The sequence below is a fragment of the Elgaria multicarinata genome, chromosome 3, assembly GCF_023053635.1.
Source record: "Elgaria multicarinata webbii isolate HBS135686 ecotype San Diego chromosome 3, rElgMul1.1.pri, whole genome shotgun sequence".
NCBI lineage: Eukaryota > Metazoa > Chordata > Lepidosauria > Squamata > Anguidae > Elgaria > Elgaria multicarinata.
The window spans coordinates 29,686,352-29,705,472 of NC_086173.1; the positions used below are offsets into that span (position 1 = coordinate 29,686,352).

General features: G+C 42.5%; 1 protein-coding gene across 1 annotated transcript; it reads left to right on the forward strand.

Annotated features, from left to right (window-relative positions):
• Window positions 1-17,334, forward strand: MYL6B (myosin light chain 6B). The gene is made up of 7 exons (XM_063119821.1): window positions 1-402; window positions 6,328-6,355; window positions 9,826-9,969; window positions 11,923-12,096; window positions 14,078-14,155; window positions 15,186-15,228; window positions 17,221-17,334. The coding sequence occupies exons 1-6, from the start codon at window positions 226-228 to the stop codon at window positions 15,212-15,214; spliced, it is 630 nt and encodes a 209-aa protein (XP_062975891.1). The 5' UTR covers window positions 1-225; the 3' UTR covers window positions 15,215-15,228; window positions 17,221-17,334.
• The last annotated feature ends 1,787 nt before the right edge of the window (window positions 17,335-19,121 follow it).

Genomic DNA, 19,121 nt, shown 5'->3' on the forward strand with positions numbered 1-19,121 from the left:
ATCTCCGTCTTGAATGGAGGGAGGAACTAGCATTGCTGAAGGTGACTGTGCTCCCATTTTTAGATGCATTCCCACTCCATACCCAGCGATTCCTCTTGGGCTGACATCACTGTGTCTACAGCGCTATTTAAACTGCAGCAGGGCTGAGCTGGCCCGAGCTGAGGATCCTGCCTGCATGTGTTGAGCGCCCTTCAGCTTCATTCCTAGTAGGTGACACAGAGCAATATGCCCCCCAAGAAGGATGCCCCGGTGAAGCGGCCAGTAGCCCCACCAGCCAAGCCAGCAGCTAAACCCGCTCTGGCAAAACCAGGAGCTCCGGCAGCGAAAGGCAAAGCGCCAGAAGCGGCACCATCAGTACCAGAGAAGCCCAAAGAGCCTCCAATTGACCTCTCCAAAGTGGTGGTGAGTGAGGCCTGGGGTGAAGGGTGGGTAGGACGCCGGGAATTTATTCCTTTCTCTGGGAAGGAAGCGGGTTTGTGTGTGGCGGTAGCAGCAGCAACAAACCCGGGTTCTTTTCTCTAGATCTAATGATGTTCCCTATAATGAAATAATTAATAATAATCATCATCATCATCTTAGATGCCTTTGTTTTAAAAAAAAGACTCAAGGCAACTTACAACTGAATTAAAACATAAAAAATTAAACACCTTTACTGGATTAATTGATTACTTTGTAGAGCTATTTCATTATAACTAACCAATTGCTGGGGAGAGGGTTGTCACAGGTTATATAGCAAGTGGACATGGGGAGGGTATATATTTACATACAATTCGTTAGTACCCTAATATGAATTTGTCATATTAATGGGAAGAGGGGGCTAAATGAAGGCAGATCTCATGGTTTTAGAAGCTGAATATAAACCTGTTCCACTTCCCTTTTGACTCAGAATAACAAAGATATGTGGGGCTTGAAGAATATCTTCAGGCAATATTTTTTTAAGAGTGCCTTAAAATGGTTTGTGAGAGGCAACACTTTCCATGGTGTAAAAAAAAAGTTTCTTCCTTGTGTTGGTCATTTCTGGTCAAACATGTTTTGCATGTTTTGGAAATAATCCAAAACCTTTTTACCAAAGGCAGGTGGAGGAATGAATGTACATACCATTCCTCTTTCAAGCCACCAATTCTATGTGGTGGGGGGAACCCTTATAATCTGCCTCTAGCTTTATGTGTTATACATATCTAGCACCCTTGAACCATTCAGCTGCTTGTCCCTGGCAGGAAGTTCAGAATGAGATAAAGCCAAAGTAAAAGTGAGTCTACAAGGGTTTAGCAGCTTGAGAGAGAGGAAAACAGTGCTTGTGTGTGTGCACGCACATGCACACACCTTAATTATATAGCTGGCACCAGACAACTCCTACCTGTGGGGGATACTGAAACAACTCACAGCCCATCATATCTCTTGCAAGTTCATCAGCCCCTCTCATGAACAGCAAGTAATCAAGCAGGTGTCAATTAAATGCAAATTGAACAGAGCTTTTGGAATGTGTTAATCTCACCTAATTTTTGTTGTTGTTCCATTACTGAAACTCCATATTCAGTTTTGTATTTTGTGAGGACCATTTTTGTTTTAACTTACCCAACTAACGCTGGGTAAAATCAAAACATGACAAATATCTCTTACTTGAAGTAGTCAAAAATGGGTGCAAGGTTTTGAACTTTGGGAAGGTCTTCTCCTGGCATGGGGGTCTGAAACAAAACAAACATTTTTTATAGGATTTAATTTCAATTTATTTGGTCCTGAGGGGCTTCTTTCCCCCACCCTATTAAATTTTATTTTATTCTAAAAGTTTTTAAAAATAAAGGCAACATACATAATATAAAAAGATCACTAAAGAAATAAAGAAACAATAATTATAATTCTTAGTTTATCACTGATACGCTTGTGGAACAGCTAGAGTAAAACAGCTGAAGTATAAGCCCGCTATCTAATGGAAGAATGAAAATACAAATGTCTGTTGGATTTCTGTATGTCCTGCAGCCGTGTAAGAACAGAGACAGCTGACAGGAAAAGATGGCAACTCTAGCAGAAACTACAGCACAGGGAAGGAGCCGATAGCAACGTTCAATGAGAAAATCAAATAATTTGGGAAACTCATAAGATAGGCCAAGAGCTACAGTGAGCTTGATAGCTAAGCAGAGACTTGAACCTGGGTCTTTCATAAAATCATAGAATTTGAATGGACCTCGGAGATAATGTAGTCCAACCTCCTGCTCACGGCAGGCTCTGCGCTGCAGGGTGCAGCTACAGCATCCATGATAGGTGGCCGTCTAACCCATGCTTCAACAGCTCTTATTGTTAGGAATTTCTTCTAATGTTTAGCTGAAATCTGCTTCTGTGCAATTTCCACTCACTGGTTCTAGTCCTGCCCTCAGAAGCACCAGAGAACAAGTCTCCTCCACCTTCTGCATGGCAACCTTTCAGATATTTGAAGACCACTATCATGTCTCCTATTAATCTTCTCTTCTTCAGACTAAATATACCCAGCTCTTTCCACCATTCCACATAGGACTTGGTTTCCTGACTCCTCACCATCCTCGTTGTTCTTCTCTGGACTTGCTCCAGCTTGTCAATGACCCTGTTCAGACGACCTGCTAAGTGACGGTGGTTAAGCATTTTGAGCTAAACATTATGGCTTAGCGTGTTGTGGAAACCATGACTTAGCATGTCATGTGAACCATTCCTAACCATGGTGGCTACGTAACCACGGTTTAACCATGCTCATTAACCATTTTCTGCAAAAGGGTTAGAGGCCTAACCATGGCTTAGCATGTTGTCTGAACAGGACCAATGTCCTTTGGAAAATGGGTCACTCAGAACTGAACACAGTAATCCAAATGCAGCCTGATTTAACACAGAATAGAGTAGAACTATTACTTCCTGTGATCGTTCTGCTCTGTTTCACACCCAAACCAAATTTCCTGGCCTCTGCATCCCACTGGACCTCAAGGCCTTTCAATTCATGGAAAGCCAGGACCTCTGCTTCTATTCTTAGTGCTGCTTCTAAGCAGCTGTGATAATTCTAGGGATAGTCAGGAAAGAAAACCAATTTCCCCGTATTAGCCAGGCCTTTTGTATTAGACAATGGCGACTGGGAAGGGCAGAAAGCTAAGGTTAGCGGGTTAGAGGGGTAAGATAAATTTAGCTTGGACAGGACTCCTGTTATTTTAACGACAGGTCTGAACAGCAGGGTGCAAAAGCCTGGTATTTGGCTTGCATTCTCAGAAAGCCAGGACAGGGACAGGTGGTCACAAGCAGGGGTGGGATTAACATATCCCCCTTTTTACAGGGAACAGTTATTTCAATCCTACTTCCATGGCACTGGTTTGCTGGGATGCCACCTTCTGAGACCAGGAGGATCAAGTTGCGAGAGGATTGGGGCGTTCAATCAACAACCACGTCCTGTCCTCGTAATGCTAAAGGATTCCTGAAACAGTGAGGTAGGGTCTCCAATAAGGAGAATGATCATAGAGAGGAAAAAGCTAGCCCTTATTTAAACCTGATCTAGATTCCAGTCCTGGAAACCTTCTGCTGAACTGGCATTATTGGCCCACTAAATATTTCCTTGATTGCATGTCTCAGCCTTCAGTCACAAGACAGGAGCCCACCATCACCCAGCCTGACACAACCCCATCCTTAAGGAGAGGTCAAGAATGAAAGAGCAAAGCCACAGATTATCTCCATGGCAACCCATAGCTCTGAAGAACGTCAAGGGGATGTTGCACTGCTGTTGGTCCCGTGTAACTTACAGGGTTCATTTGTACTGCTCATAGGCCATAAATAAACCAGAGGGTACAAATAAAAATTGGAGATATCCAGTCATAAAAGAATAGTACTGGAAATACAAAGTGCGTATCAGCAATGTCACAACCAATACAGACAGCAATGTTGCAAAAACTGCAACCAAGTCCAATTCAGCACACAAGGAGGAGAGGAGATGAAGTATGGGTCAAACAACATTTATTCTGCAGAATAAAGAGACACAAGAGCTAATTGCTCCCAAAGCATGTGCCGACCTTGCAAGGGAGGTAGCTAGGTATTTGTACACTATCTTCTCTGGTGTCATATACGTAGGCACCATCTAACAGGAAATTTCTTGCTGAAAAGAGAATACATGGCCTGTTCTTTTGGCAAGCATCAACACAAAGAGATAGGTACTCACTGTTCTTTAAAAGAACGTTCACTTGATTTTGCTTATCTGAACAATAGCTTCAGCCTTGTATCCCCTTGTTAAAAATAATAATCCTGAATATACCATGGTAATTTATTCATGACCATCTTAAACAGGTTGAGAAAATACCTTTCCTTGGATCAATGTACTGGTAGGGAGGTTTCCTAGAACAGCAACCATGCATACTCAGTGCCATCTTGTTGGGACCTCCCACATCCATCCGTCCCCCCAGTTGTTGTCACAAGAAATAGGGCAGGGTTAGGGCTTTGGGGAAGGGTTTTTTTTTTACAAAATTGGTCCTTTGCCACCCCTGCATTGCACTTCGAAATTTCCACCCAAGACAGGGGCTTTCTCCAGCAAAGCCATGGATGCACTGTGTAAGCTTGGAGAAGATACTCTCTGCCTTTATAAATAACCTCACAAAGATGTGGGGAGAAGGAGGAATGGAATCAATGGAAAAGCTATTGCTTTTCATAAGCCTCACAGGGCAGGCTAGTACTGTAAACATCCTCTTCTTTCTCCTCATCATCATCACATGTTTTGGGGTTCACCTAATTTAGTAGTTAATATTTACCCTGACACAATATTTCATTTGACGTAGGGAAGCCAATTAATGTCCTAACAACCTCAAGTTTAATTAAAAACAACAACAGCAAATTCCTAGCTCTGGCAGACTGGATAGGTATGTTTGAAAAATGCAAAGTCAAAAATGTCCAATGTGACTCTTTGTTCTAAACAAATTGTCCAACCTTCACACGACTGTTGTTCATTCATAATTGAATGGACAAGTGCCCAAACTGGCAAAATATTCTCTATAGCCTCCCCATTCAATCTTTAGTTTTTCCTTTTTGAGTGTTATGGTCTCCTGAGATCATTTATCTCTGCCTAAACAAGAGTTCTGAGAGTCCTAAAGCATTATTATTATTATTATTATTATTATTATTATTATTATTATTATTTCATTTTCATCAATAATTTGGTCTTGAGCAATTTGATATCATTTTGGGCTCCATCACACCAGTGATTTATCACACACTCCCCCTGCCCGGTATGCAGTTTTGTAGCCCAGTAGCCACATGACATTGTCCATGTCCTGCACTCATTTCAACTATTATACTCCATGTTTCATTTCTTTTTGGAACACAGAAAGTCTGGATTATTTTCCCTCCCTACGAAATAAATGCTCTCCTCCCTCCTGTGTATTTCTTTGGTTGCATTGTATCGACCATCCTGTTCTTTGTTGGGGGAGTGTGTGTCTAAGGGCGGTCTGGCTAATGAAGAGGAGGGCAGTGCAATTTTCCACTCAACTGTGAAGAGGGAGGAAGAGAGGTCCCATTTAACTCTATGTTCTTACTCCTGAGTAGGCATGACCAGGGGTACATTTTCACCTTAAAAGAAATGTGGATGCCCCCTCCTTGCCTGTAGCTCCCTCATTTTTAAAGACAGAGATCAAAATTGGCACAGTGATAGCTCTTAAGGAGGGCTTTAGCCACCCTAAGTTTGAATCAAATTGGTTCATTCCTTGATTTTTTAAATTTCCCCCCTTAAACGCATTTTCCTGGTAGTTCTCAAATGCAAAGGATCAATCTTCCATTCATTTGGAGCTGTGCATCTTCAAGTTCATAAACTACAGATCTGCTGGTTCACTTACTCAAGAGTAAATCCCACTGATTTCAACTGCATTTACATCCAATTCATACTAAAATCCCATGCATGCTTACCTTTGAGTAAACTACATTTTAGTAAGTCTGTGTCTGTTCAATGGGGGTTACTCAAAGGTAAGCATGCATGGGATTTTAGAATGAATTGGATGTAAATGCAGTTGAAAACAATGGGATTTACACAACCCTGTCCAGGGCGAGGTGTCCAAATACCACCAAACAATGAACTGTAGGGGGAGGTACAAAGGAGATCTGAGAGTGCATCTCAATGGAACAACAGTGATACGCTCGTGCGCAGGAGAAGAGAGGTGTAAAGATGAATGAAACGTAAAAGCACCCAAGTGTAAGTGATCAGCCTTTCACGCGCTATGGAAACGAAAGCGGATAATTTGAGGGCAAACGTGTAGGTGTGATGGAGCCCTTTGTCTCTCACTTCCAAAACTGTCACCTTTTCCTGCGGCTGACAGAATCTCTAACCAAGTTACTTTCTCTTTCCAGATTGAATTCACTAAGGAGCAGTTGGAGGGTAAGTTGGTTCCTTATATTTGACCAAATGCATGTAGAGCTGCCTTTCCTGAGGGGGGTGTGAGAGAGGGAGAGAGAGAGAGAGAGATGTATGTGTGTGTGTATATAAAAATGTGTAGGCACATGAGTGACCACACAAAGGATTGAGCTGTTTGGAGGCAAACTTTCATTTGATTCTCTGCTGCAATCAGCTCTAACAAAACTACCACTTTATGTCCATTTTAGCGTTTTTATTTATTTGTTATTCCCAAATCTTAATGGTTTCTAAGGCCAGAAATAGATTTTTATGGGAGTTGCTATCATAAGTAATAGCCCCTATTTCCTCCTCCTCTTCTACCCTCATAACATTTAGGACTACAAAAAGCACGACAATGATGTCACTGCGCTTCAAATTTCTCCAACCCTGCTTCACTTCATTGGCTGCAACTGTTTTACTCTGTACAGCACCATGTACATTGATGGTGCTATATAAATAAATAAATAATAATAATAATAATAATAATAATAATAATAATAATAACAACATCGCATCTCAATTTTTGCAGTTTGATTGTAGTATTTTTGTAGTATTACATTACTGGTAGGTGGGGCAATGAGGAGTAACAATTTCTACTCCAGCATAAGCTTTGGGAATGGAGTCACTGGAGTCAAAACCCTGGAAATGTGCTGTCCCAGCCATCCCCTTGGACAGTTGTATCATTCCTTTCTGCTCTGGCTTCCTCCTAGAACTCCTTCAGCTTCTAGGTTGAGAAAGCAAACAATACTTGTAATTGTCCTTTCTGTCCCATTAGCTCACCCAGTACTCACTTCTTTGTTTTAGCTTCTCGCAGGTGAGGGTTGATCTCATTCATCTCTGCATGCACACATTCTATTGCCAGGTCCTCCACTGAACTACCAGTGGAGGACTATCTTGGAGGCCTTTTAGACGCAAGGAAGCAGGAGGGGAAAAGGTTCATCTGAGGAAACCTGATGCAGAGGAGGGCAGGGCTTTGATACCTTTAATGGTTATGTCGAAGGAGCCATTTCAGCAGATTCTCATGAGGAGAGATAAAAACTCTTGCACCTACTGGAAGGTCCTCTTCCACTCAACTGTTAAAGGCACAGGTGCCCTGCTGTCATTCTTTGCAACTGGTTCCTCTTGGGTCCTAAATTCAACCATCCAAAATGGCTAAGAGGAACACAGTCAGTCACAATACTAAATGAGAACATAAGAAGAGCCCTGCTGGATCAGACGGGACTATCTAGTCCAGCAATCTGTTCTCACATTGGCCAACCAGCTGCCTGTGGGAAACCCACAAGTAGGGAAACTCATCAAATGAGGTTGGGTGGCGTTGTTGTTGTTGTTTATTCGTTCAGTCGCTTCCGACTCTTCATGACTTCATGGACCAGCCAACGCCAGAGCTTTCTGTCGGCCGTTGCCACCCCTAGCTCCCCCAAGGTCTAGGGTGGCATTATTGGTTACCAAATCTGCCTATTCTGCAACAAGGGTTATTCATGAAAGTAGAATGGGTATGAACTGCATGATTGAAGATAATGGGTAAAGTTTTTTTGGGCTTTGGAAGCCAAAGCTTTCAAAGACCACTTCCCCCAACTTACTTTGTACTCGGGTACAGAAAACGGGGTACAAAATATATCCGCATTGTATAAAGTATGAAGAGTGTACACTATTGCCCCGCTCGTGCTCTTCGCTCCTCTGATGCCATGTTTCCCACCTGCCCAAGGGTCTCTACTTCCCTTGCTCGGCTTCGTCCATTTTCTTCTGCTGCCCCTTACGCCTGGAACGCTCTTCCAGAACATTTGAGAACTACAACTTCAATCGCAGCTTTTAAAGCTCAGCTAAAAACTTTTTTTTTTCCTAAAGCTTTTAAAACTTGACTTTGTTCTGACTTTTATATTGTTAGTTTTACTCTACCCTGTGCCTGTTTGGTGCATTCTCTTCCCCTCTTTATTGTTTTATTATGATTTTATTAGAATGTAAGCCTATGCGGCAGGGTCTTGCTATTTATTGTTTTACTCTGTACAGCACCATGTACATTGATGGTGCTATATAAATAAATAAATAATAATAAAATAATAATAATAATAATAATAATAATAATAATAATAATAATAATGCGTGCATGTATGAACTATGGCTTTCCTCTCCAAATTGCTTCTTGTCAAGTTGCCATCTCTGCTTTGAAAAGAAAAGCTGCCATTTTAATACATATTTAATTGTATTTATTTTTTAAATTATGCTGCATATGAATACTTTGTATTCTGCTTTATGTCCCCAGATGCAAAATAGCTTATGAGAGGCAGCTTTACATTTTATGCAAGACTTGTTCATTAGGTGGCACTTCAGAACAATAACAACGACAGAGTATTGTGACTCTTTAAAGTCTAACAAATTTATTGAGGCTTACACTTTTAAAGTGTAGGGGGGGGATAAAAGAGTCCTACAAAGTTATGCTGCAGGGTATCTGTCTTTAAAGTCACACAGCAGCCTTTTGGTTTTTGCTGTAAGTAACAGATTAACAAAGCCATCCCTCTAGAATTTGCACTTCTGGACAAGAAAGAGAAATTAAGATGTGTCTCCTGTACCAGGCCTCACTCAGAGTTCATAATCTGTATTATAACCTTAAATTGTTTTAACTGCCATAGCCTCCCTAAATTACATAAGGAAATCTTAGTTTTGTGGGGTTGCTTTGAACTTTTTGCTAAACTGCAACCACCTCATAAATTTAAACAGGGTTGAAACTGGTTTTACTGTAAAGACATTTCCTTAGCGAGCCCATCCATGTATAAGATGCTTTAGACATTGTGAGAGTGAAGATATAAATATTTCAAATGAATGAAAAGATGGCAAAAGTGATAATTGATAGGCCCCTGATTTAACTATTTTGCACTTTTAGTTCCCATTAGCATTAAAAATCTTTTGCAGCAAGCTGAAGTAACGCTCCATTTTCTTCATTAGTAGAAGAATTAGAGGCTTGGGCATCTCATCTGAGGGATGGAGCTCTGTGTGTCTGATTAGGAATGCCTATGTGTTAGTCAAGGTTGCTATGGGATTAGAGGTGCTGTCTAAATATAAAAATGAATTCCTCAGCAACTAAAACTCTGCAATGAGCAAGGTGATGCCCCTTTGGAAGAGTTACTGAGATCTCTCTTCCATTAAGAGCAAGAATAGCCAGGCCCTCTATGGTCTCCATCGTTTTCTCTTTAAAGACCTATCCTGAATCAGAGCTTGCCCTTTGATAGGAAGCTCCCTCCCTCCATATTGGCTGTGATGAGTGATAGAAACTGGGCAGATTAAGCAGACCTTTCAAATGGCGGTGTCCAGTTTCTTGGGATTATATGAATCATCTTGTTGACAGCCGGCATGACGGGCTTGATACTTTATCCCCCAAAAACCTAGGCCCCCTGCAGCTCTCCAGTTCTGAGACCTCGTCTTCCAAAATCCACGTTAAAAGTTTGGTCTGATCTTCCTAGATTACAAGGAGGCCTTTGGGCTCTTTGATCGGGTCGGCGATGGCAAAATCCAGTTGAGCCAGTGTGGGGATGTGATGAGGGCCCTGGGCCAGAATCCCACGAATGCTGAGATCATGAAAGTCCTGGGACACCCCAAGCCTGATGGTGAGTTGTCTCTTGTAAGGAAAGTTACCAAATGTCCACTTGAGGGCACTAGATTCCAGATTCAAGGGATTACAGCAGTGGTTCCCAAACTTTTTCAGGTAACCACCCCCTTGGTTCCACTAACTCATGCCCAGTGCCCCCTGGGATTCCAATGGGGTCTAAGAGGGAGGTGGAGGGGTTAACGGCGGCGGCAAGCCCCACGCCAACGAGCGCCCGAAGGGGCCAAAATGCTGCTGCAAGAGGACGCATGTGCTTAAAAAGCAGGTCAATCACAGCAGTATCCTAACTTAATTTTTTTTAAAAAAAAAATCTCAATTTTTTGCAAACCTCTGCTAGGAGGAGGCACTTTGAGGAGGGCCTTAAATGATGAGTGTAGTATATTTGGGTAGGGTCATGCCGGGAGAGGCGCTCCATCAGCCCAAGTTGTCTGGAGCGGTGCTGCCAACAAGACCCTCCTCAATCCACACATGTATTAGTACCGTTTAAGAAGAGTCCTTTTAACGGTGAATTGAAATGTTTCAAAAGCACCAAAACGCTATTGAAGAGATATACCCTGCTTGGTGTGCCCCGCCACGCCGGCTGCAAACAGAGGCGTTCGCTCTCTTTTCCCTCCCTCCTTTGGCAAGCCTGGGGCAGGTGCTTCCCATTTAAAGGGGCTGCACTCCTCTGGATTCTGCTGGTCTGGGCGCCCAGGTTGAACAGCGGCGGTGGCTGAGGAGCTGAGAATGAAAAAGGGGCTGTGCTGGCCAAGGGAAAAGAGAGCGAACGCCTCTGTTTTGCAGCAGGTGTGGCGGGGCACACCAAGCAGGGTATATCTCTTCATTAGCGTTTTGGTGCTTTTGAAACATTTCAATTCACTGTTAAAAGGACTCTTCTTAAATGGTATTAATACATGTGTGGATTCTTCCCCTATATGGCTTGGGACCAAACGACCTTCTCCCATAAAAATGTCCCTGGGTTATAAGATCTTCTGGAGAGGCACTTCTTGGAAAAGACCACCTCGAGTGCCTCCCTGCCGCCCCCTTGCCTCTTAACGCCCCCCTATGCAATCCCACCCACCCCAAGGGGGCAGTACCGCCCACTTTGGGAACCACTGGATTACAGAATGGAATTCAGGTTCATTTAAGAAAATATCCTGTTTGTAGTTCTGGTTAGGGATATAAAGCTGGAAAATACAAGCTATGTAAGTTTGCTAACTGAACAGAAAAAAATAGCCTGGCCTGTTTTTCTGCCTTTAACAGCAACTTGGGCCAGATCTACACCTTGAGTCAAACCATTAGGAATGTGGAATAAAAAGCAGGAAATAACACTATATAGAATGTGGATTGTGCCCCAACGGTTATCAATGCACTTCAATGCCGCTATAAAGCAGTTGTGTAGACCATCTGCAGAAATCAGCAAACCATGCTTTAAAGGGCTGGGCAGTGGGAGGGGGCAGTGGGGCCAGTTGGCATGGGCCTACGATTTTGAGGGGGCCTACTCCGAGTCCCCCTGGATAAAGTTGCTTGATTTTTCTGTTGTTGATGATGAATTTGCCTAAAGAAAACCACGTAAAGCATTTCTGAATGTGAAGAAGTGATGTCTTATATACATCTTGAATAAAAGTGCTTGCCAGTTCATATGTATTTAGAACTGATTAAAAAATACTTAATAAGCAGTTTGATATGGGGCCTACATTTCCTATCTGGCCTGGGCCTATTACCAGCTTTGCCCGGCCCTGCTCCAGCCTGTGTTTTCCTCTGAAAACAGACGCTATCCTCAGAATGCCAAATACAGGTTCTTCCAGGTCACTTTCACAGAGAAACACTTAGGCATACATGGAATATACACATACATGGAATATACATAATCAATGGCCACATCTTTCTGACATCTCAGGGCGTGTGGGGCGAGAAGTGTTCCATGGAAAGCAGCACCTGGAACCTGTTACTCCTTCTTTTTCACTCTTGACAGAGCTGAGTTCTAAACGGGTGGAGTTTGAAGCATTCCTGCCCATGTTGCAGACCATTGCCAAGAACAAAGATCAAGGCACCTACGAAGACTACGTGGAGGGGCTGCGGGTCTTTGACAAAGAGGGGAACGGCACCGTCATGGGAGCGGAATTGCGCCATGTCCTTGCCACTCTCGGTAAGCATTGCCCCTGCCGAATGAAAAGGCAGAACTTTCTTACCAGCTGGGCATTAGAAGGCCTGGGAGGTTCCACATTTAATGTGGAGAAAAATTGGCACAGCCCAAATCCCAAAAGGATCCAAAATCCCAAAAGAGAAAGATCTCTTTCTCACCATAGCTATCACCCCAATTACCGTCCTCAGTTGACACAAGTTACGGAGACACTTATCTACCAATGGACTGTGTTGCACTAAATCCATATTTGGAATATGTATTTATTCACAAATGAACTGGGTAGTTTGAGATACTGCTCTGGGAGTTTTCTCCCAGGCAGTATTTTAAATCCTTCCTCTTGAAGCTAACAGTAGCCCCATTCTAGCACCAATAGTGCAATATCCCTTCCCCATTAATGCCTTGAAGCAGATAGAATGGCTTTGTTGCAGAGGGTTGTTGGACTCTCATTCATTACCTAAAATTATCATCATCAGGTTTTCATTCCAGTTCTGAGATGTCCACAAAATGGAAGGGTAGCTTTGCTGCCATTTGCTTAGACTTAGGGCTGTCTGTACATCAGGAAAGCCCCGGGGTGGCTTTGCGGTGGAGCTGTGGTGCTTATACGATGCAGCAGCCACTGTGGAACCATCCCAGGACTTTTCCCTGAAGCACTGAAGTAAAAAAGTTGGGGACTTACCCCTACTTTTCCCCTGGGAGTGAAGCGAGGATGGCGTATCTACCATCTATCACCACTCTGGAGCAAGGCAAGATGTGGCCAGGCAGATGGCAACCTCTGATTGGTTGCCGTCTATCCAGGGCAGGGGGGAGGGGCGGCAAGCCAAATGGCCGCTGGAATGCCACTGTGCTGTGGGGAGAAGAATCTCCCTTTTGCTGGGGGGGCGGGCGGTTTTCTCCATTCCTTTAGCTTCAATCCCTGCGAGGTAATGTGGGGGGTGGGAACCAGGAAGGGATGGGCAGTGGTGGTGGCAACTGTGGTGGTGGCTCCTGTTTCCCTGATGATCCAGTTTCTGGAAGGGTGACTACCTGGGAACCCCATGTACATTGATTCCTGCATTGAGCAGGGGGTTGGACTCGATGGCCTTGTAGGACCCTTCCAACTCTATGATTCTATGGTCTATGCTCTCATATAAACTCCATGCTCACTCCTTGGCATGGGGATAATGTGGCGCCACCCTGCAGGAGTGAAACTTTGTGGTTCGGGTAGGGTGACCATATGAAAAGGAGGACAGGGCTCCTGTATCTTTAACAGTTGTATAGAAAAGGGAATTTCAGCAGGTGTCAGTTGTATGCATGCAGCACCTGGTGAAATTCCCTCTTCATCACAACAGTTAAAGCTGTAGGAGCCCTGCCCTCTTTTGTATTTGGTCAATCTAGGTTTGGGGGGCTTGAGGCGCCAATACACCATTGTCAAGACAGGCCTAGAAATAGTGAAGCAATCTCACTTTGTGAGGTTTGCAAAAGAGCAGGGATTTGAACCCAGCTCTCCCCAACTGAAATTAAACCCTCTAAAAAAAATAAAATTATAAAATACATGTCTAAGCATGCATAAAAATACAACTCATGCTAAAGTTTTGTTTTAATGCTGAACCTGAATTCATTAATAATATAATAAATATAGCCTATGAGCAAGTATCTCAAAATTGAATTTGATTTTAGATACCATTTACATTAAACTATCTCCCGTACAAAAAATTGCATGGTTTCATACAAATGCTGTATGAGTTAAGTCAGCAGAGTATACAAATTGAAGTACTCTGAATTCAGTACCTTTTACATTTCTCTTTAAAAGCGGTTGGTGGGAAAGTGGTAATGTTGGTTTGCTCTGATGCAAATTGATCTGATTAACCCAAGATTAATTCACTCAGCTTACGAACAGGTCATGTGAATTGGCCAGCTCAGCATGAGTGTAGTGAAGGGGAATGCTGGTATAGAGAACCTGGCTCCTCTTCTTCTATGCACTGTCTCTACTTTCTGTATTTTTCAGGTGAGAAAATGTCTGAAGAAGAAGTGGACACCCTATTATCCGGGCATGAAGATGCCAATGGCTGCATTAATTATGAAGGTGAGACTGGGACTATTTATCCATCAGCAGGTGTGTGGTCCAGTAGGCCAGGTGTCAGAACACTCACCTGGAGCAACAAACTGTCTAGTTGATTGATTCAATAGAAGCAGATGTTTCCTGTCTCACCAGAAAATGTGGTGATGAAATTGTGCATGTTGCAAGGTTGTGTATCTCATTTGTACCAAACATTGTGCCTGACGGGCTTTGCATGTTGCAATTTTCATGTGTAGATGAGTGAACAACATTATGTGGATTTACAGTGGGTTTAATTGCCCGTTGTTGATGTAGAGGCCACAATTGTATAGTAATGGTAGACAGGTATTCCCTAATATTTAATTTTTAAAAATGTTAGAAGTGATGTGTTTTAAAAAACCTTCTTGGTGGCTGCTCCAGGGCTCTGGAACTCCCTTCCCAGGGAGGCTAGGCTGGCTCCCTCTGTGCTACAGTTTCGGAGGCAGGCAAAAACTTTTTTTGTTTCAGCAGGCTTTTGGAACCATACTGGACCGGTGTTAATATATTGGATTCCCCCCCCCCCCTTTTAACCTGTTACAATTTTTAAATTTTTTATCATGTTTTTAATTTAACTGTAGGTTTAATTCTATTTTAACTTTTGTAATTTATATTTATATGTTTTAATAGTACATGTTTTAACCTTGTAAACTGCCTTGAGTCACAGTACTGGGAAAAAGTACTGTGGGATATAAATAAATATAATAATAATAATTTAAAAATGCCCCAAAGAAAAGGCATGGGTATAAGATGGGGGTACTTCTACTGATGATGTCATTTTATCATACAAGCTGTTGCCACAGTTTATACAGGCTAGTTGCCACATGAAAGTAAATAAAATTATCTGTGTGGGAATAACATTGCAGCAAAGCTAACTAGATATCAATATGTAGGGGACAAGAGGTGGTAAGGAGTGACTGTCGCCTTAAAATATCTTGTAAAAGTGACTACTGGCTGGATCAAAATGGAGAAGGGGGGCTGATTTAAGTTTCCTAACAATTCTTTCTCTTCTCTCCCACAGCTTTTGTGAAACACATCATGGCAAGCTGAGCTGATGTCAGCAAGTAGGTGCTGCATTTCCAAGAGCTGTTCATTTTGTGGACTGATGTGTGCTGCTGTCTCTTCCTCCACAAATAACATTTGCTTTCCTGCAACCTCTCTAGTACTGACCCGGTCTTTTGCCATTTTCTTTTTGTGTGTGTTATCTTGGACCAATCACATCTTCGTTGCCACTGAATGCTGTGTCTTCTGAACACATGCAGCAAAACAGACACATTTTCCATACATGATAAAAGTACACCAGGTATACGTTTCCATATGTCCTGTCCCCACCACAACCTTGTTAGGAAAAATGCTATGTTTGAAGCAGTTCTGGAGGCTCAAGTGTGCAAAGTCCAGGATTTAAGTTAATTATTGGTGTGCTTATTGATATTAAGAGCAAAGATTACCATACTGGTCCATGAGGGGAAAAAACCTCCAAAATCTTCAGTTTGTAAGCTTGAGTTCTCCAAAATGCTTCATTAGGCTAGACTGTAGAAAAAACAGGAGATGGGGGGAAAAGATAATAAAGCACAATCATTGGATCAGATGTTATGGCCATGAACTCTGCATTTTAGACCCAGGATGCTTCCAGGTGAGGCTTTTATAGTGCAATTGCCCTGCCTTATTCACATAATTTTACAGGGGTCTACACAATGCTGTATTGCAACCCTTCCATTTTTTCCACTGCTTCATCTGTCTTTTTCTTTACCACAGAAAGGCCCTGTTCAAAATACACCTTATACCATGGCTTTAACCACAGTGAATAAGGCAAAAACCCTTATTTACCATGGTTAAAGCCATGGTTTAAGGTGTCTTCTAAATGGGGCCAAAGTCTGTTAAGAAGGAGGAAACAGAATAGTTCTACAATGCCTGGTATCACTAGGAGCCATTTGTCTGGAAGTACCCCCAGTCTCAAGATAGAGATTGCAGACTGAATTAAATAGTCACTGTTAGATGCTCTGGGTATCAAGTACGCTTAGATTTCTGAACATATTAAAGGCCAGCTGCTACCTGTGTGCTCACCTTGGGCAAAACACACAGGTTCCTCGGAAAAGTAGAGCGCAGAAGTAAGGGAAAACATTACAGTCTTTATGTTAGCAAGGGGGGGGGGGAGATTCATTTTGGTTGGTGCACTAGGCAAAAAAGTAAATTGAAATGAAATTGTGTGATATTACCTCATGTTTGGAGGGAATAGGACCCTCAAAATGCAAACTTCCTTTTCAGTAGAAAACTGTCTTCCTCTGGTTGCAGCTTCTGCCCTGAATTGCTAGCATAGGTTGCATTCAGACAACACAATAGTCAATGGTGAGTTAATAGTCAACTGTTGATTATCGAATGGGTACTCCCCACATGACATTATTATAATCAACCATGACATGGATTAAGCCAACATCAAGTTGACTATTAGTCAATGGTGTGTTTGATTGACACATCCCGTGCTTTCTTCCCACCTCAGTCCTCCTGTTGGTATCCTATCAGCCATTGTGAGTTCTGCCAGCTGGACTAGAGCAGCAGCCACCACCGCTTTGATCACTTTTGCCAGGGGACTCTGTAGTTGCCAAAACCAACCGTGTGCGACAAAATAGTCAATGGTGCCCAACATATGACACAATAATTAATGCTTGTACAAATAATCAACTCTGCACACTGTTGGTTATTAGTGTTGGTTATTTCAGCCGAATAACCGTGCTGTGAAAACATCCCAACAGACAACACAATAACCAACCGTTGTCTATTTAACCCACCGTTGAGTATTAAACCCACCGTTGGTTATTGTGTCATCTAAACCCAGTCACTATATGGTAGTGTCCAAGACACCCAACATTAATATCAGCTCACTATAATTCTCTACTGCTAACGTTTGCAATGAGGCCAAGTCAACCAATCAAGGAGCTCCACCACCTTTTCACATCTCTTTTGTCTGAAGAGCCATTTCATATTCCTTTTTAGCCATTTTTGCCAACCTTTGATACGAATGGACATGAGAATCACACAACACCTTCTTTTCTCCCTAGAGCTTCTTAAGGTGGTGCTGAACAGCTGTTCTCTTCAGACAAGACTCCTCAATCCATCACTCCCTAGCAGAGTCAATATCCTTTTTTTTCTACCTTTGCATAAACGCCGTGTGCCATCCCCAATGTTGACTGCAAAGAAATCTTTGTTTATACTGCTATATGGGAACATCAGTGAGTGATCATCCATGCAACCAGAAGGAGACATCAGCAAATGTTATAGCCTCTATGAGAAACATAAATCATTGACTCGTTTGACTCCACAAACATAATCCTTCCCCCCCAGGCAATAAAGTCTTTGGTTTTCAGATGTTTCTGGTTGCTACTTCCTTGTGCTGGGGTGAATATATGGAGGGCCTACCTAATGTCCAGCTGTTGGGAAATTGTGTGTTAGCCAGAGAGCTCCCAATCACTTTGGAAAGCAGGGCAAGAGCCAAGATCTGTCAACCTGTGAATTTTCCCACATTCCTGGTTCTGTGCTTTAGAACAAAACCAGAAGTCAGTCTCTGAAAGAGGAAATATTTCAAAGAATAAAAACACAATGCAAAAAACAACAACCCAAAACAACAATAAACAGAACAGGAAAAATACAAGACAAAACATATAAAAGCAGTCACTAAATCTAAAATTTAAAATGCCTGGGAGAAAAGAAATGTCTTCACCTGCTGCCTAAAATATAACAATGGTGGTGCCAGGTGGGCCTCCATGAACAGGGTATTCCATAGATGGGGTGCCATAACTGAGAAGGCCCTCTTTCTTGTAGCCACCCACCTAGCTAACTTCGGCAGAGACATCAGAAGGAGGGCCTCCAAAGGTGACCTCAGGGTTCAGGCAGGTACATTTGGGAGGAGATATGCCTTTAGAAAAGGTGTTGCCATGTAGGTTGTCCATGCCATGCATCCTGGCTCCACAATTCTCCTAGTTTGCTCAGGATCAAACTATACATACAAATACATCTACTGTATTTCTTCGATTCTAAGACACACTTTTTTCCCCTTATAAACATCTCTAAAAACGGGGTGCATCTTAGAATCGCGGGTGTGATTATTATTCTTAGAATCAAAGCTTTTTTTCTGTTGGTGGTACTGAAATTAGTGTGCGTCTTACAATCGATGGCGTCTTAGAATTGAAGAAATACAGTATTAAAACCCTAACATTTGCTCCAAGAGACAGTGACTTGGAGAGTGAAATGGCAAATTATGTTTACTTAATCTTTCTTCCGCTGTAAGTCCCCACCCCAACCCCCCAGAGTTCAAGATGCATATTTGTGAGGGTAAAGAGACCCATAAGAAAAAGGTGACATGAGGGTTGCAGTGGAAAATCAGTGGGCAGTGCAAGGGTTAGCTGCTACTTCCCCCTTCTCCATTCCAAATTGCTCCATCAAAAAGCTGTTTTCTCTAGAAGAACCAGCCTTCACCACTTCAATACATGCATTTGAATTAACATGTAGTTTGGCCCTCAGACTTTCATGGGATCAAGATCAATTCACATTTTACAAGGCACTCATATTTCACAGCCTATACAATCATGTTTGACTACTTATATATATAAAGAATAGGTGTGCTCCCCAAACATGCATTAGACATGTTTCAAGTTGCTTTGGCCAATCATGGCTCCCCAGCACATGGCATTAGTGTACCATATGACCTAGGTCAGACAGTAGACCCCCAGATGTTTTAGTTTAACTCCCACAAGCCCCTGGCAGCATGGCCAATGATCAGGAATGCTGGGAATTGAAATCCCAAACATCTGGAGATCTATTTTCTGTCCACCCCTGGCCTGATTGGATTACATGTACAGAATTTCAATATGGCCATTTCACAGACAGGAAAACTAAGATGTAAAAATAGGATAGTCGACCAGGAGAGTAACTATGTACCAAACAATACTGCCTTACCATAGGT